Consider the following 27589-nt stretch of genomic DNA (forward strand, 5'->3'; position numbering starts at 1 on the left):
ATGGCGGCGGTCAACAAGAGAATTCTGAGTAAAACCAAAGTTACTTTCCCTAGTAACTAGTTACTTTGAAAGTAACGAGTAACTTGAAGTAACTGAGTTACTTTTGATAGAAGTAACTAGTAATGTAACTAAGTTACTAATTTAAAGTAACTTACCCAACACTGCGTATGAGTGCTGCTGTTTGACTGAGTAAGAATAAAGTAGTCATGGTAAGTGAATCACACGACCACATCAAGATGACAAAGTTACAAGGTGATATATACCAGTTTTTAAATTGTGTTGAAAAATGGAAAAATGCACCATGTTGACCAATCAAAAAATTATATGGCAACATGACATTTGGTTGTTTAGGAAGAGGAGGAAGTTTCAGGAGTGACGGCGAGAGAGAGCGAGAGCGAGTTTTGAGATGTGAGAGATTTGTGACCTATAGCGTGTTTGGAGTGTGTAGTTAATGTCTTGTCTTGTGTAGTGTTGTGGATAGTTTTGTGCTGTCTGTCAGAACAATGAGGTGGCTGCTGTCTCCAGGTAGAAAACAGGAGTGATACACCTGCTGTCAGACCTGCAGGTATCAGGCTGTGATGTTCTCCTTTATAGTGGACAGAAATTATGTTTTTGGAGTGGCACAAATAATTTGTGTGGCATTTTATTGAATGCAGAACACCTGATTGTTATGTAAATAGTTTGAAATGGTTATTTTAAGAAAAATCAAGGTAAAAGGTAAATGGCTGCAAATAACTTTGTTTCCAAAACGTGTGCATACGGTTTTAAAATTGAAAATGTATATTTGCATTTAAAGTTATGAAATATGATTCATTAAACATGTTTGTGGTTGTTACAGTAAAAAATATAACTTTTTCTACTCTGATTTTATGTTTTTTTTGTCTGATTTTAGATCAATTGTGTTAATACAGTATGTCAAAATGTAACTGTAAATTCAGACATGTGAGGTTGTGCTGAAAAAGATGATACCAAACAAGGCAAATAAACAGTTTTTAAAGGTGAAATGTGGAGGAAACATCAAAAGTAGTTAAAATGGCCAATTATACCCTGGACCCCAGAGGGTTAAACTTTTTTTTTTTTTTAAAGCAACGCAATAGTTACTTTTCAAGTAATTAATTATTTTTTGAATCTTGTAACTCAGTTACTAACTCAGGTATTTTTTTTTTGAAGAAGTAACTAGTAACTAGTTACTTTTTCAAAGTAACTTTCCCAACACTGGCAGGGAAGCGTCTCAGATTCAGGAAAGCCTATCTTGTCCTTTTTGTCTGTTGTTGACTGTGTGACTGGTGTTGAGGCTGTAAGGTATGGAGCCCAGAATTCATATATTCAGTGTCTTGCTGATGAAATGCATTACCTGATAAAAGTCTGGCAGGTGACCTTTGGGAATGATGGTGAGGTCATCAATGTCAATTCCCACCTCTTTGCTCTCCTCTAGTCCCATGGTATAAAAGAATTATGGGCAGAGGTTTCCCTTCATGCGTACCTTTCACTAAGTAAGAGCAAAATTATTGGCTACACCCCAAAACGTGGATCACTGAAATGAATCACAGTGACTGGAAATCATTAGACAACAGACACAAACCTGTGCGGTAAGGCTGGGGTGGTGGAACCAAAAATGGCCTGATTGTTGATGTGACCTCCGAATACACAGCTGACAGAGTTAAAGAACTCATTGGACCAGCTCCAACTAGTTTTCCACACAGCTATGTTCTGTCTCTGCTCTAACGTTCAAATAAAGTCAGTAATTGAAAAAGGGTTACTTGTTTATGCTTGATTTTGTCCTCTCCTTCATGCTCATCCTAATTCATGAATATTGCTCCTTTTTGGCTCTGCAGGAGCTCCAGTGTCAGCAGGAAGTCTTGATGAACAACATCTTGGCCCAGCAAGAGTTTAGGGTCTTCAAAGAGCGCTGCCTCCTTTCCTTTCAGCTCCATATGCCAGACCCTGTCCTCCCCAATCAATGGTATTGCCTAGATGATTATCCCAGTCCCCCTCTTTCCATAGTAGGATGCACACTAGAGCTAAGCAACACAGCTGAAGCAAGTAGAAAAAAAAATGCAATATTCCTTTTCCAGCAGGTGGCAGAATGGAGCTTACTGACTTCCAGGACTGCAAAACTGATGGAAGAACCAAGTGAGGGGATTTGGCCATCTGTCTGAATGAGTGAAGAAAATAATAATAATAATAACTGCCTGCTTCACATGTTGCCATTGCAGCAAAATAGTCATTTTATCTATGTAATATTAACATTAATCCTCTCCTCTGACACTGTATAATTTTCTTACAGTGTCAGCATTTCAGTTATTAAATATAAAACTGAATACAGAGAGAGACCCCCAGACAAGCAGTAAAGGGCTGGTAGAATATCTCAAAAGAGGAATGAGCATTTGGTAATAAAAATAAAAAGATTCTAGTCTTCAGACAGTCATTGACTGATTTCATCCAAGTGTTAAAAACAATCCCCATGTTTAAAATAATCCTGACTAGTCCAATTAATTTTGTGCCTCTGAAAATGGGAATTTTTGTGTGTATAAAAACGGCTCTAATTCATAAGCTGTTAATGTAATAGTTTGTGTAAAAATGCTTAAATAAAGCTGAAAGTCTGCACTCCAATCACATCTTAATTGCTTGAAAATCCACTGTGTTGGTGTAGAACTGCAAATTTATGAAAGACGTATAATTATCAAAATGCATAACTGTAATTATTTTATAAAGCCAACATCCTGAATTTTTTTATGTTTTCTTTTTAAAATTCTACTTTTACCAATCATTTAATTGTCACATTTACATGAAGGCATCCAGTCTAATATAAATATAGTAGGCATGATAACAACTGAAAAATGATTAATTGAAGGAAAAACCCATTACTCATTAGTGTATCATTACTACAGAGTTTGATGTGAGGGTAAAGTGTCTGAAATGACAGATTACTAAAGCTTTGTTATGATTATGCAAATGAGGACCCAAATACAGGACAATGGAGGCAGAATGTTCAGAAAGAGCCGAGCCTTTGTTGTGGCTGATTCAAAACTCCAAAATAGACTAAATTCAAAAAGGTATAAAGCAGCAATCCAAACAGAAACAGAATCAACTTTCCTGGATTTACTGAATGACTGAGCGTGGACCAAGACAGGAGGGTAATAAGACACATTCATTATGAGACACACAAAAAGGTAATCAAGGCAGTCATACAGAGAGCAAGCAAAACTCAAAGATGATCAGAATAAAACTGTAAACGTGGTGATGTCACTCAAAACTCACAATCCAGTATGATAACAAGGAACTCAAAAGTCACAATAATGAAGAAGAATCAATAAATCAGAAACAACACCAAATCCCAGGGCCATTAGAAACTTCAACTGTTTGCACTGATGATGAATAAACGAAGTTGTTTTTTTTTTTTTTGCTGTAAACGAACCATTTTCAGGCATAATTCATCAGCTACTCGGGTTGGTACAGCTGCTTCTTAACTTCATTCCGCTCTGTGGTTTACATGCTGCTCATTCGGTCACTGAGCTCATCAAAGTAATCATCAACAAAGCGAAACATCTGAATGACAGCGCTGAGCAACAGGATGTCACAATTCATATCCAACTCCAACTCCTCGCTGTAGTTCTTCACCGGAACAACACAGGACAACGGCACACCGAGCCGAGAGCCGACCTCCTGAACCTGTATGACACAACACAGGAAAACTACTATTATTATTATTATTATTATTATTATTATTATTATTATTATTATTATTATTAACCACAATAGCAGTAAAAAAAATAAAAAGCACGTACAACGTCCTTAATGTAGCCACTCTTATAAACATTTCTCACATCCTCTTTCACCAGTGGGCAGGCTTCATCTACTTTAGTGAGGAGGACCAGCTGAGGAATACCTGGAAACAAACCAGAAAGATGACTGGTAAAATACCTTAGGTTTTTATAATGAGGTTTCAGTATCTGAAGATCATGTATCTGGAATAATCACAGCACTGTGCAAGAGTCTTGAGTCACTCACTATTTTTTCATATTTATCTTTTTTAAGTGGTTCTGAGCAATAGTTCTCTAGTCTTTATGAAGATCTTTAAAAGTTTTTCCATTAAATAATTTCCACATATTCTTTGTCCAGTTATTGTAACTGATCATGTTCCAAAATATTGCTGCTACCTCTGTCCCTGGCTTTATAATGAATTGCATCATGATGAAATTAAGATGAATAGTGTTGAAGAGGAAATTGTTCTGTAGTGTGACCAGTTTTACTGAAATCATTGACATCATGATCTATGTCATACAGAGATCATGATATTGTGTGATGTTATGGAACGGGCATCTTCACAGGTGTTTATGTAGGTTTTGGATAAACACATGGTAACATTCAGATGAGATTTGAGGACCTGCTTCCTTCAAATCACATCAGCATGAATCACAAAAAACACGGTTTAAGTCCAGCTGCTAAACTAGCCTGCTAGCAATTTTATATTTTTTGTTTATTGAATAAAAAAAGAATTTGACAAATTTCAACATTTGAGATGTTTCTTTGCATTGATAAATACAGGTTTTGAATGATTTGCATTCATTCATCTTAACAGGCTGATAATTAGGTAAGTATTGTTTGGGGAGCATTGGCTTTTTCTCTCCTTTAAATCCTGACCTATCTGGCAGCTTTTGCAATCATAATAATGATCTGAATGCAGTGTTGTGCTTCACATTTTGCTTTTTCAAGATCAGATCTCTAAATTATCTAAATGCTCCTCTTGTTCAGGCGTTTATTTTATCTGTTTATTTATTCATATCTATTTGTGTTATTTCAGTTATTACATAATATGTCGTATACAGTGTGACAATGTCTAAAGCAGGACAGACAGGGAAAAAAGGGAGGGGGGTGTGTGATAAAAGGATGCACGATGTATCGCCAAGTGCCGCGCCTGTAAGAAAACAAACATGCTGCACCTGGAACACAAAACTTCAAAAATACACAGGTGAATAAATCAACATTGTGTGTGTGTGTGTGTGTGTGTCTGTGAGTTTGTGTAAGAGAGAGTGTGAGTGTGGATGTGTCTTTCTCTTTGTCACAGTGGGAAGTGGGAAGCCGCAATAACGCTATCAGGAACCTTGTTGACTCAACTCTACTGACCCATTAAGTTGACCTTTCTGCGGATAGCATCCAGCTTCTCCTCCAGCCCTGTGGGCATGATGGAGACCTTGGAAGCATCAATAACATAGGCCACACAGTGGATCTTGTCCTTGAGTCCAGGAGATGTGCGATAGCCGTGGGCCTCAGGATGCAGAGGAGCTGAAGGGTTGAACTAAATGACACAGTTGAGGAGAAACAGAGACACAGTTTGAGTCGACTGCTGACAAATCAGTGTTTCATACATTCAGTGTCCCGCTGATATAATGTAGCACCTGATAACGTTCTGGCAGGTGACCTTTGAGGATGCTGCTCAGATCGTCTATGTCAAGCCCCGCCCCTTTGGTCTCCTCCAGTCCCATGGTATCACACAAGATTATTGGCAGAGGTTTCCCTTCACGCCCAGCTTTCACAGAGTAGGAGCGAAACTGTTTACAGTACAATGAGAATGAGTGACAGACCACTGAAATCAGTCACAATAAGTGGAAATCATCAGACAGCAGACACAGACCTGTGTGGTGAGGCTGGTGGAGGAGGAGCCTGCTATAGCTTGGTTGGTGACGTGGCCTCTGAATACAGAGCTGACAGAGTTAAAGAAGCTGGACTTTCCAGCTCCAACTGGTCCAATGAGCAAAACCCGAGGCTGGGTCACAGAGCTGACTGTGGGTTTGTAGCTTTTAATGTACTCAATCAGCTCTGTCCTCTTCCTGTACAAAACAAGGAAATAAAGAACTTTTCCCATTTTAGAAGAAGTCGTAGTAGTAAAATCATTTTTCCTAATATTACTTCTTTGACAGAAGCAGCTGCAGTTACACATATTCCATATTTTGCATGGATTCTGTCAAAATCTAAAATATTTAGTATACCATATCATGCTAAGTATTCAATAGTATACTTTACATTTAATGTAGAAAGGATATTGTGCACAACCGAGGAATGTTAATAGATCAAGCAGGATGGTTTCTTCCTTAAACTTACTCAGATTCCCAGATTACAGTCCTCCATGCCCTTTCAAGTTCAGTGGTTCCTGTTAAAGAAACCAGTAAGTTTATTTGTGATTTTAAATTGGTGCCCAAATCCAAAAATATTAATGTAGTACAGTTTTAGTGAACTACTAGTTCTGTTATTATATAAGAAATTTATCAACTGCAACATCTAAAAAAAACAACATGATTTTTTTTTACAACTTACCCTCCACTTCGTAGACTTCACACTCAGTCATTTTGAGATCATTGCCATGCATTTGTGCAGCAGGGAAGTTGTAATAATTTCCTGGATTGCTGTGCGTTACTGCTTGGCTTCCATTGACAAGAACCAGTGTTTCTCCAAAATAAGGCCCAGAGTTAGCCATCATTCTCACTGCATATGTAGGATTAGTAACTGGATATTTGATGAGGTTTTCACCATTAAATGTAAAAAGAAAAGCCTGATCATCATTCACGTACTGTCCAGACTGACTAAAAGGTTGTTTGGTGTAGCCTCCAAACACAAAACCAGAGTTGTTGTAGCCCACAGACACAGTGGGAGAGCGATTGTCACATCTTTGGTGAAATGCTGCACCGGTGAAGCCGTGGATGCTGGCCTTGTACAGCAGCTTTAGTTTGAATCTTCTCAGCTGAGCGCAGATTGTTCTCTGCTGGCTTTGTGTTAGTCTGGGGTTCATAGTTCAAATCTTGTTATCTTTAATCCAAGAAGCCTATTTGAAACACACAAACAAATAATAAAAAACCATCATAAAGTGGTGAGCTAACATTTTTGGGGGTTTTGTAACTGTTCCTTTCAACGGCTCTGGTAGCAACTACAGCCATGGTGGAGAGTATGATTGACTGAAAATCTTTCTCTCATTTGATTTACTTTTACCGGAGCAAATTGAGATGTTTCATAGGTGTGATGCATCTGAGAAATATACTTTTTAAAAAATGACCAGTGGTGGAATTCCTATCCTATTCATAGTCTTTTTTTCTTTAGGTCACGAGCAGTTGTCTAAGCATTTCACTGCATATCGTACTGTGTATGACTGTGTATGTGACAAATAAAATTTGAATTTGATTTGAATTTGAATTCAACTCAGTTGTCTCAAATATTCCATTTCAGTACATTATTTTTTTCTATAAGACTTTATACCTCTATGATTGTCTCAGAGACAAATATTAATATATTTAACCTGTCTGGGCAACATCATGTAGTGATAGCTAAAAATAAACCAGAAAGATGTGATCATTTTGTATGTTTCACTTCAAATTAAGGCTAAAGTGAATCAATTATTGGGTGAGAAAAATAATTTTTCCAAAAATGGAAAACAATCAGAAGATTAAACAGGCTGATGTTACTGAGTGAACAATGGGCTGTGAGTTCAGTTAAATATCATAAATAATAAACAATAAACAAATTGTCATGATCACTGATAAATGGCCACGAGTAACATTCACAGAGAGTTGGGGAATGACCTCACGGCTCATTGTTAGTCAGTGGTGCCAGTGTCAATAGATGAAGTAGGCAAACTTGGACAGTCGCTTTGCAACAAAGTGGGTTTGGGATGAATTTCTTCCTCTTTGATTGGGTATTTGGAGTTTAAATTAAGCAGTTGAGAGAACCATGGGGAGGGCCCTGCATTATTTTAAGAAAATTCCGACACAGCTGTCACTGGGCCCCGCAGCCGAAAACACCGTTATTAAAAACGGTTGGAAAAGTGGCGAATTTTGGCCTGGATGGTTTGCTGTGCCGCTTTCGAAGAATGCAGCCAATGAATTGGGGAACAGCCAAAAAAAAACTGTCAAAAGGATTAGACACACCCAGCTTATAAACTGTGCCAAACGTTCCACTAATATCATGAGTTTAACACAGATGTACTCGTTGCACTTTCTTAAGGTATCGCTTTGTACTTTTGGGGCTGGGGCGATCGTGGCTCAAGAGTTGGGCGTTCGCATTGTAATCGTGAAGGTTGCCGGTTCGAGCCCCGGCTTGGACAGTCTCGGTCGTTGTGTGCTTGGGCAAGACACTTCACTCGTTGCCTACTGGTGGTGGTCAGAGGGCCCGGTGGCGCCAGTGTCCGGCAGCCTCGCCTCTGTCAGTGCGCCCCAGGGTGGCTGTGGCTACAATGTAGCTTGCCATCACCAGTGTGTGAATGGATGGGTGGATGACTGGATATGTAAAGCGCTTTGGGGTCCTTAGGCACTAGTAAAGCGCTATATAAATACAGACCATTTTTGTTATATTTTTAAAAAGTGTATCCACAAGCTCAAATGAAAAGTCGGAGTAATAACCTACTGGGCATTGTGTTAAAGTCAGTTTAACACAATGCTTCCACACAACAACAAAAACCAGCGCATACATTATTTTTTTTTACAAAGTTCTGAAAATCATGCAGCTCTTTAATATTTTCAGTCTTACCTGCTGTGGTTAGAAACTGAGCGGGGATCGTGGTTGCGCAGATTACACGTGTGACAGCCGTCTGCGCGCTGTGCAAGTGAAACTGGATGTCCTGTAGTGATGGGTCGTTCGCGAACGAAATGGCTCTTAGAGCCGACTCTTTGACGTGAACGACCCGAGCCGGCTCCTTATCGCGAGCCGTCACGTGGGTTGTATTTTTTTTTCTTCTCTCTCTCTCTCTCTCGCACTTTTTTTCCGCTTCACTCTGCACGCCAGCCTTGTGCTTTACGCTGGGCAGAGGGGGGAGGGGCAGTAGTTACACTCAGTAGCACAGGAACAGAGCCAGAGGGAGAGAGAGAGAGAGAAAGAGAGCCAGGGACAACAACGTCACATTAGAAAGGTATAGTAATCATCCACAGCTATTTTCGGTTGCAGGTGATAAAGGATTCAGAAAGTTTATTCATGCAGGTCCATATGACAGAGAATGTGCATGTTCTTTTTGTTTTCATATTATAATTTATATTTAATTGTGTTGTGGCTTGCAGTGTTTTGTGTTGTTTTCACTTTAAATTTGTAAAAGGAAAAAGCTGAAAATGTGAATAGTTGATTTTTGTATTATATGATTTATTTATTGCATTTTATGTGGAGTGAATAAATAAAAGTATATTTACGGTGGCCCCTAGAGACAAAGCACATACAAACTTCAAAAATCAAGTACGAACTCCGAAACACGTACAAACTCCGAAACACGTACAAACTCCAAAACACGTAAAAACTCCAAAACACGTACAAAACACAACAGAAGTGCTCCAGGATGCTAGGCGCAGTGTTGAGCTTTTGTTACCTAGTGGCTACACAAGCCAGCAAGTACCAACGACCGGATTTGGTGTGTGGTAGTAACAGGTAAATGAACTTTTTTTTTTTTAATTATTTGAATATATATGAGTGCCTGTGTATAAATACACAAACAATGCACACATGTGCTTTCAGTTGTGTAATTTAAGTGATCTAGTAGCTCTGCTTTGGAAGTTCAGTTCATGCTAGAAATGTGTTTTGGAGTTTGTACGTGCTTTGTCTCTAGGGGCCACTGCATATATTTATATATAAACATATATAAATAAAACCACTTTTTTTTACGTTAGTAATTCCTTTTGTGCATAATTTTATATTATTGTTAATAATAAATTAATTAAAGCAACAAAACAACCCGAAGAGCCGGTTCGGAGCCGAAAGAGCCGGCTCTTTTTAGTGAGCCGAACCGAAAGAGCCGGGTCTCTAAAAAGAGCCGGAAATCCCATCACTAATGTCCTGAACCCCTTACGTGCAGTGTTGCTAAAGCCTGTGCTTTGTGGCGCCTCTCCTTTCAGTTTAAAATATCTAAAAGTAACAATGGCAGAAACTACAACTTCAACTTCTCTGTGGGGTTAATGATTTATTTTCCTACATTCGGTCCTAGTCTGATCTAGAAAACTATGAGTATTAATTTCAGGAAAAACAACAACAAAATGTTACCACCAATACGTCAGCAGTACTCCGACGTAATGACAGGTTTAACCTGTTAAGCCTGTTCGCAATAGGCCTACCTATCTCCTCCCTCACTTACAAGTCAGCCTTTCCCTTAATATTATTCAGATAATAATGGAGATGGAAGAGAGAACACAAGATGATGCCACGTGTAACCTCAGCTCTCTATAAAGACAACCTGTGCATCTCAATGATGGCAGGTTTGAAACACATATGTGTGATTGTCTTAATCTACTGTAATTTTACCTAATTAACAAAACGGTGAGTGTAGTAAGTTTTAATGAATAACAATTTGACTGATAAAGATCATTCTTATAATAAAAAAAATAAATTTATTAAGAGTTTTAGCTTTATTAATTAAAGTTTTTGAGAAATAAAAGAGAGCATGCTGTTGTACAAGACTGATTACATTTCCTGTTTAAATTGCATTGAAACGCAAATATTGACTTGAGTCTTATTTTTAAAAACCAAAAAAAGATCATTTTGTAGGCACAAAATCCTCAAGGATGTTGTTACAATTCAGAAACGCATATAATAACAGACACAGTCAAATCCAGTCTTATACCACAGCTCTCTTGATACTACGCCTCATGCATTCTCGTGAACATACACAAGTAAATTCTTAAGATACATTACCTGCTTCAAACAACAGCAAAATTAAGAACATTTTTTCTGCACACTGAACTTTTAAAACAGAAACACTTCCGTATGGTCTGACTTTGAGCAGCAAAACATTTTGGTTTCACCAGCCTTAGTTGTTGTTGTTTTTGTTGTTTTTAATTGACTTATTGCATTATTCTTTCTCTTTTATATTTTATTGCATCATTGTTGTGCATTTCACTTATTTTAGTTGCATTTTACATTGTTTAGCAAATGTGCTACATAAATAAACTTGACCCTGTCTTCCCAGCCCAGGAAGGACACGCCCCTTTTGATGGTGATATTCAATAAATCCTTTGAACACAAGATGGAAATCAAATATCTCTATGCAGTTCATATTTTGTGGTTCTGCAGGAGCTGAGGAATCAGAGGAATCCTGACGAGAGATCCAGCCTGCATCTGTGGCAACAAGCGAAGTAGCTATTGGTTCATCTGTCTTGGTCGCTCAGCTCCACCCTGTGTGCAAACACTGTTATTGCAATGATAATCATTATATTGGTATGACGTTAGAGATACTAAAACTGCTGCAAGTTTCACAAACAGGACACAATTTATGCATGCTAAATATATAGCTACAACAGCAGCGTTTACCAATCAATGTTTTAAACTAATTAATGCTAAAAATGAAAGTCCATTAACCTTTTCCAGTGCACAATTTCTCCAGCCCTCTGAAAAAGGAATGGAACATACCGTCTCAGATGAGAACAGTACAAAACTTACTATAGGATCTTATAGTTGTAAAATAATAATTAATTAATAATAATGACATTAAAGTGTCAGTTTGTTTAGATAATCTTGTACATTTTTTTAAGAGAAGAAAAACAATTTAGAAAATGAATTCCATTGCTCGAGATGTTGAGCTAAGCAGGACACCGATGGGCAAAATCGACAACTTTCATGAGAATATTTAAAAATGAGATTTCCATAGCAGGTTAACAACAACTCACTGCGGTGCTTTGGCCAACAGGGCGCTGGTGGAAGCTGAGTTACTGTTGGCTGAAGACAGAGGAGGACAAGGAGAACGTGTGTGTGTGTGTGTGTGTGTGTGTGTGTCTGCAGGGGTTATCAAGCCATATGCCAAGAGTGAATGAGACATCGACTTACTGATCCACATCACGAGGATATGAGGATATAAGCAACAACATTGGAATGACTGGAGAGAAAGGTAGTCGGATGGTAACAAAGAGAAGGTGGTCAGAAATGGGAACCATAAAGAGGCCGCTAGGAAAGTCGCAATCACCCAATACCTGCAGAGGATCAGGCAAGTCCTCAGGAGTCAGCTGAATGGAAAGAACGCAATCCAGGATATCAAACACCTACACCCTGCTTGTGATCAGGTACCCTGCTGGATTAATAAGTTGGCCAAAGTAGGAGATAGAAGCCACTGACATCAAGACCAGGATGCTCCTGGAGCTGGAGGGTTTCACCCCAAGTCCAGCACCCTAAGACTGTACGCTAAGTGGAAGGACGGAAGGAAACCGGGGACTAGTGAGTGTCAGAACCATCATCAGAGGATAAAACAAAGAAAATCTGTGAGTACATAAGGAAGATGGCCACAACCAACCCCCTGCTTACTGAATACCTCAGGCAGCAGAAACCCAAGAAAGAAGAGGACCAAGAGGAGGAACCATCATGGAAGGAGAGGCCCCTGCACGGTATGTACCACCGGCAGATAGAGGAGGTGGCTGACATCCAGAAATCCTACCAGTGGCTGGACAAAGCTGGACTGCACAGAGGCACTAATCATGGCAGCACAGAAACAAGCTTAGCACAGTATACAGAAACATCTGTTCTGAGTATGGCCTGGAAGTCCTGAGGTCAAAATGGGAGACGCCCCTAGTTTCATTTAGCCTGAACCATACGTCATAGTTTTAACCATAAACCTGGAAATCATTACCCATCATCGTGGCCCATCTGAGTAAATCATTTACTGATAAGCTACAGTGTAGGTGCTGATAAGAAAACCATCCTTTGGACTGTGACCAATCCTATGTGTGCTTTCTGTGTGTGTTGCTATCGACTAACTGAACTGTCTGATACTGTCAGCTTTGCCCTAAGAGCCTACACTCTGCTCCCTTCTTGTGGTCTTCCTTCGGGCTCTTGATGATCTCTGCTCATGTTACTGAAGGTTTTCATCTTCCTATTTTCCTGTTTGTTTTTTCCTTGTTTTAAGTAGCAACTCCTAAAAATGTGCCAGAGCAGATTTTAAATCAACTCCACGGGCATTTCAGATTTTAACACAGGTGTTGATTGTTAAACTCTGGAAATAATAATAATACATTTTATTTGAGGGCGCCTTTCTAAAACCCAAGGTCACGTTACAAAGAGAAAAAGCTATAAATACATACCTTTTATTGATGCCACAAATGTTTGTGTTTGAGTGTTGTTGTGTGTTGTTGTGTTTGCACCATTTTGAGTACAATAAAGTTACATTTTGTTTATTTTGTATGCAGAAATTCAATTCCAAAAGCCAGATGCAACTTGCCCCAAAAATAGTACTGCTATACTGAGTGTTTCTCTTGTGTGCATGTGTGCACCTTGCAGGCAAAAAATTACACAGGGTGCTGAAATATTTCATGTTAAACCAAAACATCATGTAGGAGTCGGGGTTGTTAAGGTAAGGCAAGTTTATTTATATAGCACAATTCAACAACAAGGTGATTCAGAGTGCTTTACAGAGACATTAAAAAATAAAAACAATAAAAAGCATGATTTAAAATTGATAAAAAAAAACAGTAGATAAAATCAGAACAGTAGATAAAATCAGTAGTTAAAATGTAAGTTTTGAAATTTAAGTTTAAAGTGTGGATTTGGTGTTTTATTCAAATGCAGCTGAGAACAGGTGAGTCTTCAACCTGGATTTAAATAAACTGAGTGTTTCAGCTGATCTGAGGCTTTCTGGGAGTTTGTTCCGGATATATGAAGCATAAAAGCTGAATGCAGCTTCCCCGTGTCTGGTTCTGACACAGTAAACAGTAATTTAGTTTATTAAATCTATTAACTTGTGATGAAATATTCAGCTACATGGAAAAAAGGAGGTAATAAAAATGTTCAAAATAATTTATTATCTTGAGACTGATGACCTTTAATGTCATTATTTTCTGTTGCTGAGCTCAAATTAAGAACCAGTTCACCAAAATTTTGAAGGGAGAAACTGGATGTTCACAAAGTACAGATACTATATCTCCCAATACCCACAATATAAGAAGGCTTCTAATTTGTAGTTTAGCTTCTAATTTCTGCCTTTCAAGTAACCCAGTTAACACAGGGAACTAGTACTCAGTAGGATCACCTGCAGGTACATGATTGAATCATTTTAAAGGAAATGTCATCAGCTGCTCAGACTATTACATCATCTCCTCAGTCTTCTCCTAGTCTTTGGTTTGCATGTTGCTCATTCGGTCACTGAGCTCATCAAAGTAATTATCAACAAAGCGAAGCATCTGGATGACGGCGCTGAGCAACAGGATGTCACAATTCATGTCCAACTCCAGCTCCTCGCTGTAGTTCTTCAACGGAACAACACAGGACAACGGCACACCGAGCCGAGAGCCGACCTCCTGCATCTGTATGACAGAACACAGGGGAAAAAGTATTACTACCCTCATATAAAATGTTTATTAATAAAAAATAAATTTAAAAAAAGCAGTTTAAAAAAAGTAAAAAATGCTTACCACATCTTTAATGTAGCCACTCTTATAAATGTTTCTCACATCCTCTTTCACCAGTGGACAGGCTTCATCTACTTTAGTGAGGAGGACCAGCTGAGGAATACCTGGAAACAAAATGAGCAGGAAGATCACTTTGACATAATGATTTCTATTGGATTGTTATTGGAATATCCAAATTCTTTGAGTTGTTTAAGATATGAAATGAAGTTGAAAATTGCTGTCATGATTCCGGCTCACTTGTGCAGAGTTCTGTCGTGCTGTGAATTTTCCAAGTTTAGTTAATCATGTTTGTAGTTACATGTTCTCTGTTTAAATTCGTTTCCTTTCGTGTCCAGTCTGTCTTAGTCTCATCTGTGCATCCTCCCTAGAGTCCCCTGTATGTAGTCAGTCTTGTCTCCCTGTCTGTGTGTGAAATCTGCATCTTTGTATTCTGTACTTTCCATCTTATTGTGCCAGTCACTCTTCTTCTCTTACATTTAGTTACTTCCTGTCTCCTGACATACCCTTCCTCCTGTGTTATTTTCCTTTTTGATTACTTTGTACTTTTGCAATCAGTCTCAATAAAGGCTTGTTTTCCATTAAGCTCATTTCTGCCTGTCTACAGTCCATGCATGGCTGTTAAACTGGTCCACCTATAGCTTTTTTTTTTTTGTTAAAAAGGGAAAACATTTCCAATTTCAACACATAATATACTAATTTGCACAGATAAAAACTGATTTTCAGTGATTTTTACATTATTGCATTTTTGTCTTCATTTGTTTTACACATAAACTGTCTAATCCCCCAAAGATATGACAAAACCTCAGGCACTGACCGATTAGGTTGACCTTTCTGCGGATAGCATCCAGCTTCTCCTCCAGCCCTGTGGGCATGACGGAGACCTTGGAAGCATCAATAACATAGGCCACACAGTGGATCTTGTCCTTGAGTCCAGGAGATGTGCGATAGCTGTGGGCCTCAGGATGCAGAGGAGCTGAAGGGTTGAACTAAATGACACATTTGAGGAGAAACAGAGACACAGTTTGAGTCGACTGCTGACAAATCAGTGTTTCATACATTCAGTGTCCCGTGATGTACTGTAGCACCTGATAACGGTCTGGCAGGTGACCTTTGAGGATGCTGCTCAGATCGTCTATGTCAAGCCCCGCCCCTTTGGTCTCCTCCAGTCCCATGGTATCACACAAGATTATTGGCAGAGGTTTCCCTTCACGTCCAGCTTTCACAGAGTAGGAGCGAAACTGTTTACAGTACAATGAGAATGAGTGACAGACCACTGAAATCAGTCACAATAAGTGGAAATCATCAGACAGCAGACACAGACCTGTGTGGTGAGGCTGGTGGAGGAGGAGCCAGAGATGGCCTGGCTGGTGACGTGGTCTCTGAATACAGAGTTGACAGAGTTAAAGAAGCTGGACTTTCCAGCTCCAACTGGTCCAATGAGCAAAACCCGAGGCTGTGTCACAGAGCTGACTGTGGGTTTGTAGCTTTTAATGCTCTCAATCAGCTCCGTCCTCTTCCTGTACAAAACAAGGAGATGAATAATGGTAACATTTTAAATGTGAAGAAATTTTGAATATAACAGTAATTTTTAGTGTAAAGCCAAAACAAAACATGGTAACATGGTAAACAGTATTGCATAGTATTTTGCAGGAATGCCACCTTAAATACTTTGTAGAGTATGACATTCAAATATAGCTTGTTTGTCATAAAGTGTGGATAATGTAACTGCATTCAGTTCAAAAATAGATTATTGCTTTTCCCCCGATCAAACTCTTTAAAATATGTTGTGCATAAAGCATCAGACTGGATGTTGGCTCCATCAGACTTACTTAGATTCCCAGGTTACAGTCCTCCATGGCCTCTCAAGTTCAGTGCTTTCTTAAAGATAAAAGTGAAATGATACAGTAATGTTATTGAATTTAGTAAAGACATTAAATTCAACTCTCTAGATCTGCAGATACATACTGGGCTAATCCCAAGCCTTCATTTTGCTTTGAGTCATTTAGACATGGACTTGCTGTTTTTCCCCTGCTAACCTAAATATGCTTGAGCTTCATGGCATGAGCTGATGACTGGCATTCTCTTTCAGGATTTTCTGGTAGGGAGCTGAACTTGTGGTTCCATCAATTATGAAAACAGTATAATTGATGGATTATACTGTTTACGGTCTTGAAGTAAAAGCAGCAAAAGCATTCCTACACCATCACAATGCCACCACCATGTTTGTGTTAGGTGACGGCTGTGTGCAGACAGGAATGGGACCCAAGATGCAGACTCCAGAGAGAAACTTAAACCAAAACAGCTTTAATGCTGAACTCAAACATAACATAACTGGAAAAAAGTCAAAATAAACTAACACCAGTGGCTGGGCAAAACACACAGCAAAATAAACAGTAGATCGCGACACGGACACAGAGAAACACAGGGCTTAAATACACAGAGGGAGCAATCAGGAAATGAGTAACAGGAGGGAAACACAGCTGGGGCAAATCAGGCCTAAGACAAGGGGAAGCAAAACCAGACACATTAACATCAGACATGGACTTTCAAAGTAAAACAGGAAACATAACACAGACTCACGGGCAGGCACTATAACAAAGGGAACAGACGTGGGACCAGGGCAGACACAGACACTGACTGGATGTGGGGATACAGCAGAAAGGGGAGACAGCAACATGGAACACAGACAGAAAACCAGAACACTAAAACTCTAACCAAACCCCACCCAGAGAACCTAAACTAAGAATAATCCTAAAACCCATAAAGCAAAGCTAGAATATAATGAAATAACAAAATCAAAGAACCAACGCTTGGCCAACGCTTGAAGGATAAAATATATAACAAATATATTTTTTATATATTTTTATATATAAAAAAATATATATTTTATATATATATATATATATATATATATATATATATATATATAAACACCCAGCACGCCCCTGCGGGCGGTTTATCCTTCAAGCTCGGGTCCTCTACCAGAGGCCTGGGAGCTTGAGGGTCCTGCGGAGTATCTTAGCTGTTCCCAGGACTGCGCTCTTCTGGACAGAGATCTCCGATGTTATTCCTGGGATCTGCTGGAGCCACTCGCCTAGCTTGGGAGTCACCGCACCTAGTGCTCCGATTACCACGGGGACCACCGTTACCTTCACCCTCCACATCCTCTCGAGCTCTTCTCTGAGCCCTTGGTATTTCTCCAGCTTCTCGTGTTCCTTCTTCCTGATATTGCTGTCATTCGGAACTGCTACATCGATCACTACGGCCGTCTTCTTCTGTTTGTCTACCACCACTATGTCCGGTTGGTTAGCCACCACCATTTTGTCCGTCTGTATCTGGAAGTCCCACAGGATCTTAGCTCGGTCATTCTCCACCACCCTTGGGGGCATCTCCCATTTTGACCTCGGGACTTCCAGGTTATACTCGGCACAGATGTTCCTGTACACTATGCCGGCCACTTGGTTATGGCGTTCCATGTATGCCTTGCCTGCTAGCATCTTGCACCCTGCTGTTATGTGCTGGATTGTCTCTGGGGCATCTTTACACAGCCTGCACCTGGGGTCTTGCCTGGTGTGATAGACCCCAGCCTCTATGGATCTTGTGCTCAGAGCTTGTTCTTGTGCTGCCATGATTAGTGCCTCTGTGCTGTCTTTCAGTCCAGCTTTGTCCAGCCACTGGTAGGATTTCTGGATATCAGCCACCTCCTCTATCTGCCGGTGGTACATACCGTGCAGGGGCCTGTCCTTCCATGATGGTTCCTCGTTTCCCTCCTCTTTCTTGGGTTTCTGCTGCCTGAGGTATTCACTGAGCACTCGGTCAGTTGGGGCCATCTTCCCAATGTATTCTTGGATGTTCCTTGTCTCATCCTGGACTGTGGTGCTGACACTCACCAGTCCCCGGCCCCCTTCCTTCCGCTTAGCGTACAGCCTCAGGGTGTTGGACTTGGGGTGAAACCCTCCATGCATGGTAAGGAGCTTTCTTGTCTTTATGTCAGTGGCTTCTATCTCCTCCTTTGGCCAGCCTATTACCCCAGCAGGGTACCTGATCACGGGCAGGGCGTACGTGTTGATGGCCCGGATCTTGTTCTTACCATTCAGCTGACTCCTCAGGACTTGCCTGACCCTCTGCAGGTACTTGGTGGTTGCAGCCTTTCTAGCGGCCTCTTCATGGTTCCCATTTGCCTGCGGGATCCCCAGGTACTTGTAACTGTCCTCTATGTTTGCAATGTTGCCTTCTGGTAGTTCAATCCCCTCAGTTCTGACTACCTTCCCTCTCTTTGATACCATCCGACTACACTTCTCCAGTCCGAACGACATTCCAATGTCATTGCTGTATAGCCTGGTAGTGTGGATCAGTGAATCGATGTCTCGTTCACTCTTGGCATACAGCTTGATGTCATCCATGTACAGGAGGTGGCTGACAACTGCTCCGTTCCGTAGTCGGTATCCGTAGCCAGTCTTGTTAATGATCTCACTGAGGGGGTTCAGGCCTATGCAGAACAGCAGTGGGGACAGAGCATCTCCTTGGTAGATCCCGCACTTGATGGTGACTTGTGCTATGGGCTTGGAGTTGGCCTCTAGTGTTGTACGCCACATCCCCATTGAGTTCCTGATGAAGGCTCTTAGGGTCCCATTGATCTTGTACAATTCTAGGCATTCCAGTATCCAGCTGTGGGGCATTGAGTCATAGGCCTTCTTGTAATCAATCCAGGCAGTGCACAGGTTGGTCAGTCTGGTCGTGCAGTCTCGGCTGATTGTTCTGTACTGGTACCAGTAGCTGGTGTTTTGCGCCTCTGGTATTCTTGCCAATTCCTTTCTGTGTCCCGCTCATGTATTGACCCATGTGCCTGTTCATCTTAGCCGATATGATGCCTGACAGGAGCTTCCATGTAGTACTGAGGCAGGTTATTGGTCGGTAGTTGGAGGGGACCGGTCCCTTCTTGGGGTCCTTGGGGATCAGGACCGTCCGGCCTTCAGTTAGCCATTCCGGGTGTCTCTCGTTAACTAGCAGCTGGTTCATTTGTGCTGCCAGACGCTCGTGGAGTGCAGTCAGCTTCTTCAGCCAGTAGGCGTGAACCATGTCGGGCCCTGGTGCTGTCCAATTCTTCATACTGGAGACCCTTTCTTGGATATCTGCCACTGTGATGGTTACTGGACCCTGTTCAGGGAGGTCGCTGTGGTCTGCCCTCAGATCCTCTAGCCACTGAGCATTGCCGTTATGGGTTGCATCCTTCTCCCATATGCTCTTCCAGTATTGCTCCGTCTCCAGCCTTGGTGGTGCTGTTCTCTTATTGTTCCCTTGCCACTGAGAGTACACCTTTGCTGGTTCTGTGGAGAACAGCTGGTTTATTCTCCTGCCTTCTATCTCTCTGGTGTACCTCCTCAAGCGGCTGGCCAAGGCTGTGAGTCTTTGCTTGGCAGTTTCCAAGGCCTCAGGTATGGACAGCTTGCTGTATTTCTTATGCACCTTCTTTGTCGCACCTTTCTGCAACTCCGTTAGTTGGCTAACCTCCCTCCGTGCTACTTTGATCTTGCCCTCTAGCCTCCTTCTCCATGGAGGGTACTGCCCCTTGTGGCTGTTCAACTTGTAGCCAAGCATCTCACTGATCACTGCTGCCGTATTGTAGATCAGCTTGTTAGTGTCGGTAATCGTGGTTGTAGGTATTGCCCGTAGTGCTGCATTAACATCATCTAGCAGACCTTCTGAGGGTACTTCACGTAGTAGGATGAGGTCCCTCATCCTATTCATGTAGCCCCTTCCGCCGGGGTTACTTGCGTAGTAGCATTCCAACAACGCCCTGTTTTCGTCTCTTGCCCACCGATGCCTTCTTGTTCCAGTAGCCCACTTTTCGTCAGGGTGCCCTGGTTCCTCAACACCTGACGCAGACCTTGTTGATCCGGGCGACGTCCGAGCCGGCATGCCTTCATATTTATTTGTCTCGCTCATGTCTGCGGTAGGCTCGCTTAGCATAGGGGGTCTAGCCTTAGGACCCTTACTGGATACAGACGCCCCAGGCAGGAATCGAACTTGCGATCCTCTGTTCCAAAGGCGTGTAGTCTAACCACTACGCTATCCAGCTGCATATATATATATATATATATATATTTTTTTTTTTTTTTTGTGGATAATGGCTCCCACCGTGGTTCACTCAAGTCCCCAACTTTAGATGTCACTGACTTTGTTTCTCAAGTTTCTTTATTGTTTTGTGATGTTTTTTTTTTTTGAGATCTTTTAGCTTACTTCATTTTTTCAGACATCTTTAAATTAAGAGATTTCATTATTTGGCAGGTCTGTTAGTAATCATGCTTGGGTGTTGGCATATTGTAGTATTTGTACTGTGATATATCAAATTTATCAACACTTATCTGCAACAGCTAAATGATTACATGATGCCTTATGTTACACTTACCCTCCACTTCGTAGACTTCACACTCAGTCATGTTGAGATCATTGCCATGCACATCTTTGGTGAAATGCTGCACCGGTGAAGCCGTGGATGCTGGCCTTGTACAGCAGCTGTAGTTTGACTCTTCTCAGCTGAGCGCAGATTGTTCTCTGCTGGCTTTGTGTTAGCATGGGGTTCATTTTGGACTCTTGGTTGTTTGAGCGTAGTAAAGAAAGTGACTGAATCTGTGGAATCAATCACAAAAAGACAAACACAATCTACATGAACCCCAAAATCAGTTTTAATGGCTCAGCATAGGGAAAGGATTACAATTTACAATAATTTCTATTGAGACCTCCAGTAGATATTCTTAGTGTACAGGCTGTGATCAGCTGACCTGCTGTTCCCTGCGGATTTACACACCTGAATTCAACCAGATGTGAGCAGATGTTTCATGAGCTCTCCTGGGTGATTTCCATCAATTAGATGGATGCACCGGTCCAACACACTGTTGTTTACTTTAAACCCATCACAGTACAGAAATATAGAAATATATAGCAAACTAACCTGCATACCTTGCACTAACCTGCAGAGGATTTTCATGTAACCTTTAAATAACACAGTCTACCTCAGTTTGTCTCTTTCTATTCTTTCCCTGTGACGTACAGCAGCTGCACCTTTACCTAGCAAAACACGAAGAGACTATTTGGTGTTTGAAGGCTCAGTGACAGAAAATAATAAGCAAAACTAAGGAGCCTTATTTGAAAATGGAAGGAGCAGAGAGTCCAGATATTTGTTTAAAAATGTAGGGAGTAAAATTAAAAGGTTGTCAGAAAAAAACTCCTCAAGTAAAATTCTACTTAAGTAGCTACATTTAAAAACAATATACATCATTATTTTCCTTTTTTATTGCCTTCAGATGTTTGTTTCTAGAAAGAACCAAATCTAAATGTATGTTGCTACTTTGGTCTCAACAGAAAAAAATGAGTTAACATAACGATGTCATAAGTTTCATTTCCAGACAGACTGGCATAAGGATGAGCACGTTTTGTTCTCCCACTTCATCAGGAATCCTTTAACACATTTGCAGTGGTTGCTTTTAGAATAATGCGTACATTTCACTCAAGGCTGGACTGGGACAAAAAATCGGCCCGGGCATTTTGACTAGAGACCGGCCCACCAGGATAAAGATTGACAATGTGACGTCATTCAGGTGTAAAACCGCAAAGGATTCTGGGAACTTGTGGCAAGAGGTACTAGCGCACGCAGGCTTTCAATTGAACTCAGTTACACAGCGATAAAAATAAACCCAAAAAATGGCAAGAAGCTGTTGTATTATTAACTTCAATAGCCGGTCGCATGACAGCCACGGGAAGCCGACGGGTAAAGAGATCGTTTTTTTTTTAATCGGATTACGTTGTTGAAGAGAAATTTTTTAAGCCATGTTTCCGAAGTAAGAGCCGACGGATGGTCTGGATATACCAAATATAACGTCCCAGAACACTCCAGCTCACAGGTTAGTCTGCTCCAAGCATTCCCACAAAGGTCAGAGTTTTGTAGTAGTTAATACGTCATTTTCATAACATAATTGGTGATATAGGTTACAAGCAAGTCTGGCGCTGAACAGAAATTGTCGCGCTATGCTTCTTTGTTTATTGTGCATAAATAGTAAATTGTCCTGACACAATATTGCGTTTCGCTTCTGTTATTACCATGGTACACTGACAAAAACATATACTTTTATTCACAGGATAAAACAGTTGTTTTGTATCACTAATTGCCCAGTACGATTACAGCATACAATATTATTGTCACTGCTACATTTCTGTAATGCTACCAGAAATTATTTCCACTACTAATTAATTGAGCTCAAAGGTCCTATTAATAAACGGTTAACGAATGTGTATTTATGACGACGATTTGTGAGACTGGTAAATTTACCTTTGTTCGTACGATGGTCTTTCGTTCTACACAGTGCATTTCAAGGTCCTGTACCCATCCGTCGGTAAACTGTACCTGGGCTTCTTGCAGTGACCTGAAGTTACTAAACTTCATGAGTGTATGCACTCACTCCAAGAACCGTATAATTATAAATATGAGCGTGGTGAAAGTTGGGCAGCACGCTGACGTCTTTTGTCCCTCTGTGTGCTCGTAAGGGTCTGACCCTTTCACTCCTTTGATTTTTTCCTCGTATCTTTTCTTTGTCTTTTCGTCGAGTCTGTCTTTGTACGGACCGTCATTCTTCCATTCTTCTCCTTTTGTTTTGTACATTCCTTTGTTGTGCGGCAAAGAAAAAACAAGAAGGTATTGGAACCGGAGAATGAACGTTTTGCGGTGCTGCAAATGCTTGCATTTGATGCGGTACTTGGATTGTTTTGCCACGAGTTCCCGGCATGCAATGTGCGAAAATCACGTGATTGCTAAACAAGGGGGAGGGTGCATCCGGCCTCCTCGGCTGTAATTGGTCCAGCCCAGAGTCGATCATGACCAATTGGCCAATCCAACACCTTTCATTATATATACCCTAAAAAAAAAACTAAAAAAAAACAACCCATCGGCCCATAAAAACAAAAAATCGCCAGCGGCCCACCGGGCAAATGCCCGGTATGCCCAATGGCCAGTCCAGCTATGATTTCACTATATAAATAGAATTGAATTTGTGACTTTAGCGGTGGCTACTACTCTACTCCTACTCTACGCAACTACATCGGTATAGTTACTATCCCGAAAGGAAAACTTTAGTTAATAAAAATCTTACAGGCACAATTTTAAGTTAAATTCATTAAGCTCTTTAACATTTCTGCTTTTACCTCCTGTTCCAGACGGACGAGGGAGCAGGGATCGCGGACCTTGCTGTAAACACACGGAGGACTACAGACAGGTGTGCCAAGGTAGTTATTCCAGGTGTTGTGCCAAACACAAGCAGTTAGTGAGGCTGTGGACAGCTACAGGTACCTTGGTGTTCATCTGAACAATAGACTGGACTGGACTCATAACTCAGACGCCCTCTACAGGAAAGGGCAGAGCAGGTTGTACCTGCTGCGGAGACTCAGGTCGTTTGGAGTGGAGGGCCCACTCCTGAAGAAATTCTATGACTCTGTTGTGGCTTCTGCTATCTTTTATGGCGTGGTCTGCTGGGGCGGCAGCATCTCTGCTGGGGACAGGAAGAGACTGAACAGGGTGATCCGAAGGGCCAGCTCTGTTCTAGGATGCCCTCTGGACCCAGTGGAGGTGGTGAGTGACAGGAGAACGGCGGCTAAGCTGTCATCCCTGTTGGACAACATCTCCCACCCCATGCAGCAGACTGTGACAGCACTGAGCAGCTCCTTCAGTGGGAGACTGCGGCACCCACGGTGTGGGACGGAGAGATTTCGCAGGTCTTTCCTCCCCACTGCTGTCAGACTCCATAATAAAGACTTTAACTGATCAAGCACACACATCCATACATATGCAATAATACTAAGTGCAATAATCCTTTCTGTCATCGTTGTATTTTTACTCAGTTGTATATAGTATTTGTATTTGTATTCTATTTTTATCTTATTGTATATTTATTTTATTTTATTCTACTGTATATAGTATTTTATTTTATTCTATTCTGTACAGTTGTGTACTGTATTTATTCTTATTGTATTCTAATTTTTGCCTCATAACTTTTGCACTGTCCACTTCCTGCTGTGACAAAACAAATTTCCCACGTGTGGGACTAATAAAGGTTATCTTATCTTATCTTATCTTATCTTATCTTAGTTACCCGTGCGTCGGGAGCGCGCACTGGGCACGGACCGCAGACGAGGACGTTCAATTCAATTCAAGTCAATTTTATTTATATAGCGCCAAATCACAACATAAGTCGCCTCAAGGCGCTTCATAGATACAGAGAAAAACCCAACAATCATATGACCCCCTATGAGCAAGCACTTTGGCAACAGTGGGAAGGAAAAACTCCCTTTTAACAGGAGGAAACCTCCGGCAGAACCAGGCTCAGGGAGGGGCGGCCATCTGCTGCGACCGGTTGGGGTGAGAGAAGGAAGACAGGATAAAGACATGCTGTGGAAGAGAGACAGAGGTTAATAACAGATATGATTCAATGCAGAGAGGTCTATTAATGCATAGTGAGTGAGAAAGGTGACTGGAAAGGAAAAACTCAATGCATCATGGGAATCCCCCGGCAGCCTATGTCTATTGCAGCATAACTAAGGGAGGATTCAGGGTCACCTGGCCCAGCCCTAACTATATGCTTTAGCAAAAAGGAAAGTTTTAAACCTAATCTTAAAAGTAGAGATAGTGTCTGTCTCCTGAATCCGTTTAGCCTGATAACAGTACAATCACGTCTGTGTGTCATAAAAACTTTAACACTCAGCACGTTCTCAACAAGTGAACTGATCTGATAGAATCTGTTCTGCCCATATAGGGGAAGGCTGTAGGCCGACTTTGTGCAAGACTGGGGCAGAAAGACTTAAAAAGACTATGATCAATCGCAGTAATTAATTATAATCTAATATAATCTTAAATATACAGTAAATATACAATAAAGTTATTATTGTATTTTAGCTACAGAAGTATTTTAGAAGAATAAAACACACAATTGTTTTCATTGGTGCTCTTAGAAAGGTGCATTTTTGTACCCAGCCATAGCTGGACTGGCCATTGGGCATACCGGGCATTTGCCCGGTGGGCCGCTGGCGATTTTTTGTTTTTATGGGCCGATGGGTTGTTTTTTTTTAGTTTTTTTTTTAGGGTATATATAATGAAAGGTGTTGGATTGGCCAATTGGTCATGATCGACTCTGGGCTGGACCAATTACAGCCGAGGAGGCCGGATGCACCCTCCCCCTTGTTTAGCAATCACGTGATTTTCGCACATTGCATGCCGGGAACTCGTGGCAAAACAATCCAAGTACCGCATCAAATGCAAGCATTTGCAGCACCGCAAAACGTTCATTCTCCGGTTCCAATACCTTCTTGTTTTTTCTTTGCCGCACAACAAAGGAATGTACAAAACAAAAGGAGAAGAATGGAAGAATGACGGTCCGTACAAAGACAGACTCGACGAAAAGACAAAGAAAAGATACGAGGAAAAAATCAAAGGAGTGAAAGGGTCAGACCCTTACGAGCACACAGAGGGACAAAAGACGTCAGCGTGCTGCCCAACTTTCACCACGCTCATATTTATAATTATACGGTTCTTGGAGTGAGTGCATACACTCATGAAGTTTAGTAACTTCAGGTCACTGCAAGAAGCCCAGGTACAGTTTACCGACGGATGGGTGCAGGACCTTGAAATGCACTGTGTAGAACGAAAGACCATCGTACGAACAAAGGTAAATTTACCAGTCTCACAAATCGTCGTCATAAATACACATTCGTTAACCGTTTATTAATAGGACCTTTGAGCTCAATTAATTAGTAGTGGAAATAATTTCTGGTAGCATTACAGAAATGTAGCAGTGACAATAATATTGTATGCTGTAATCGTACTGGGCAATTAGTGATACAAAACAACTGTTTTATCCTGTGAATAAAAGTATATGTTTTTGTCAGTGTACCATGGTAATAACAGAAGCGAAACGCAATATTGTGTCAGGACAATTTACTATTTATGCACAATAAACAAAGGAGCATAGCGCGACAATTTCTGTTCAGCGCCAGACTTGCTTGTAACCTATATCACCAATTATGTTATGAAAATGACGTATTAACTACTACAAAACTCTGACCTTTGTGGGAATGCTTGGAGCAGACTAACCTGTGAGCTGGAGTGTTCTGGGACGTTATATTTGGTATATCCAGACCATCCGTCGGCTCTTACTTCGGAAACATGGCTTAAAAAATTTCTCTTCAACGACGTAATCCGATTAAAAAAAAAAAACGATCTCTTTACCCGTCGGCTTCCCGTGGCTGTCATGCGACCGGCTATTGAAGTTAATAATACAACAGCTTCTTGCCATTTTTTGGGTTTATTTTTATCGCTGTGTAACTGAGTTCAATTGAAAGCCTGCGTGCGCTAGTACCTCTTGCCACAAGTTCCCAGAATCCTTTGCGGTTTTACACCTGAATGACGTCACATTGTCAATCTTTATCCTGGTGGGCCGGTCTCTAGTCAAAATGCCCGGGCCGATTTTTTGTCCCAGTCCAGCCTTGTACCCAGCAGAAACAACTTTGGTGGAACAATCAGAGAATAGTATTTCTAGGACGTCTGAAAACGAACACGAAGGCGTTTACTTGTTGAGGATGTGGTATATTGAGTGTCAAAGTTTATATGGATCCTTTTATCAGACAAAACGTCCCATCCCGTCGATACCACGTCTATGGAAGCCCGTTTCCACCACACAAAAAAAGGATCCATAACTCGAAATTCCAAGTTATTTTCTCGAAATTTTGAGAAAAGTAACTCGAAATTTCGAGTTATGTTTCTCCAAATTTTGAGTTACGTTTCTCAAAATTTGGAGTTCGTAAGTCGAACTTTCGAGTTAATAAGTCGAAATTTCAAGAAAATATCCTGAAATTTTGAGTTATGGATACTTGTGTTTTTTTCAGTGGCGGAAAAGGGCTTCCATACACGTGAGAATGATAAATGTACAATTTTCTGTTGTAACCTGCAAACTGAACAGCAATGTAACGACCCTTTCTCACAAAAGAAAACGTTTGGGTCCGTGTTCCCTGCCCAATGCGCGCTCCCGGAGCGCAAGGACACAAATTCCAATTTTGGCACCACTTTCGAAAGAAATGAAACTGAAAGTGTCCTACTAGAAAAGCTCCTAGAATAAAACCTGTCTGATGTTTTTATTTCATTTCCTTTCAGTTCAAGACAAATACAACACAAGTCGTTAGTTAAACTCATAGACCTCCTCTGA

General features: G+C 40.9%; 2 protein-coding genes and 1 long non-coding RNA gene across 4 annotated transcripts; 1 reads left to right on the forward strand and 2 right to left on the reverse strand.

The window, feature by feature from the left end:
- Positions 1 to 3087: 3087 nt before the first annotated feature.
- Positions 3088 to 8620, reverse strand: LOC309689751 (interferon-induced protein 44-like). Its single transcript, XM_082506387.1, has 8 exons — positions 8515 to 8620; positions 6316 to 6820; positions 6103 to 6151; positions 5636 to 5831; positions 5400 to 5552; positions 5128 to 5299; positions 3789 to 3889; positions 3088 to 3672 (listed from the first exon to the last, which is right to left on the reverse strand). The coding sequence occupies exons 2-8, from the start codon at positions 6785 to 6787 to the stop codon at positions 3490 to 3492; spliced, it is 1326 nt and encodes a 441-aa protein (XP_082362513.1). The 5' UTR covers positions 6788 to 6820; positions 8515 to 8620; the 3' UTR covers positions 3088 to 3489.
- Positions 8621 to 8744: 124 nt separating this feature from the next.
- Positions 8745 to 11854, forward strand: LOC309689759. The gene is made up of 3 exons (XR_014271516.1): positions 8745 to 8893; positions 11032 to 11175; positions 11645 to 11854. It is a non-coding gene; the product is annotated as an uncharacterized lncRNA (long non-coding RNA).
- Positions 11855 to 13249: 1395 nt separating this feature from the next.
- On the reverse strand, positions 13250 to 20858 carry LOC309689754 (interferon-induced protein 44-like). Of its 2 annotated transcripts, none has more exons than XM_082506394.1 (7): positions 20758 to 20858; positions 16178 to 16226; positions 15670 to 15865; positions 15434 to 15586; positions 15163 to 15334; positions 14352 to 14452; positions 13250 to 14243 (listed from the first exon to the last, which is right to left on the reverse strand). In XM_082506394.1, the coding sequence occupies exons 1-7, from the start codon at positions 20786 to 20788 to the stop codon at positions 14049 to 14051; spliced, it is 897 nt and encodes a 298-aa protein (XP_082362520.1). In that variant the 5' UTR covers positions 20789 to 20858; the 3' UTR covers positions 13250 to 14048. The 2 variants fall into 2 exon arrangements, with proteins under 2 accessions (XP_082362520.1, XP_082362519.1); XM_082506393.1 differs by lacking the exon at positions 20758 to 20858 and adding an exon at positions 16385 to 16602.
- Between the last annotated feature and the right edge of the window lie 6731 nt (positions 20859 to 27589).

This window comes from Aulonocara stuartgranti (assembly GCF_965226115.1).
Source record: "Aulonocara stuartgranti genome assembly, chromosome: 15".
Classification (NCBI taxonomy): domain Eukaryota; kingdom Metazoa; phylum Chordata; class Actinopteri; order Cichliformes; family Cichlidae; genus Aulonocara; species Aulonocara stuartgranti.

What these genes read in the sequence shown, in the direction of transcription:
- LOC309689751 (XM_082506387.1), bottom strand. Translation starts at nt 6,787, where the DNA reads ATGAACCCCAGACTAACACAAAGCCAGCAGAGAACAATCTGCGCTCAG. An exon ending in TGAAGTCTACGAAGTGGAGG is followed by an intron (nt 6,152 to 6,315) that starts GTAAGTTGTAAA and finishes TTTCTTTAACAG; the next exon opens with GAACCACTGAACTTGAAAGG. An exon ending in ACTGTAATCTGGGAATCTGA is followed by an intron (nt 5,832 to 6,102) that starts GTAAGTTTAAGG and finishes TGTTTTGTACAG; the next exon opens with GAAGAGGACAGAGCTGATTG.
- LOC309689754 (XM_082506393.1), bottom strand. Translation starts at nt 16,427, where the DNA reads ATGCCAGTCATCAGCTCATGCCATGAAGCTCAAGCATATTTAG. An exon ending in CAGAAAGGTCAACCTAATCG is followed by an intron (nt 14,453 to 15,162) that starts GTCAGTGCCTGA and finishes TTTTGTTTCCAG; the next exon opens with GTATTCCTCAGCTGGTCCTC. An exon ending in GTGGCTACATTAAAGATGTG is followed by an intron (nt 14,244 to 14,351) that starts GTAAGCATTTTT and finishes TCTGTCATACAG; the next exon opens with ATGCAGGAGGTCGGCTCTCG.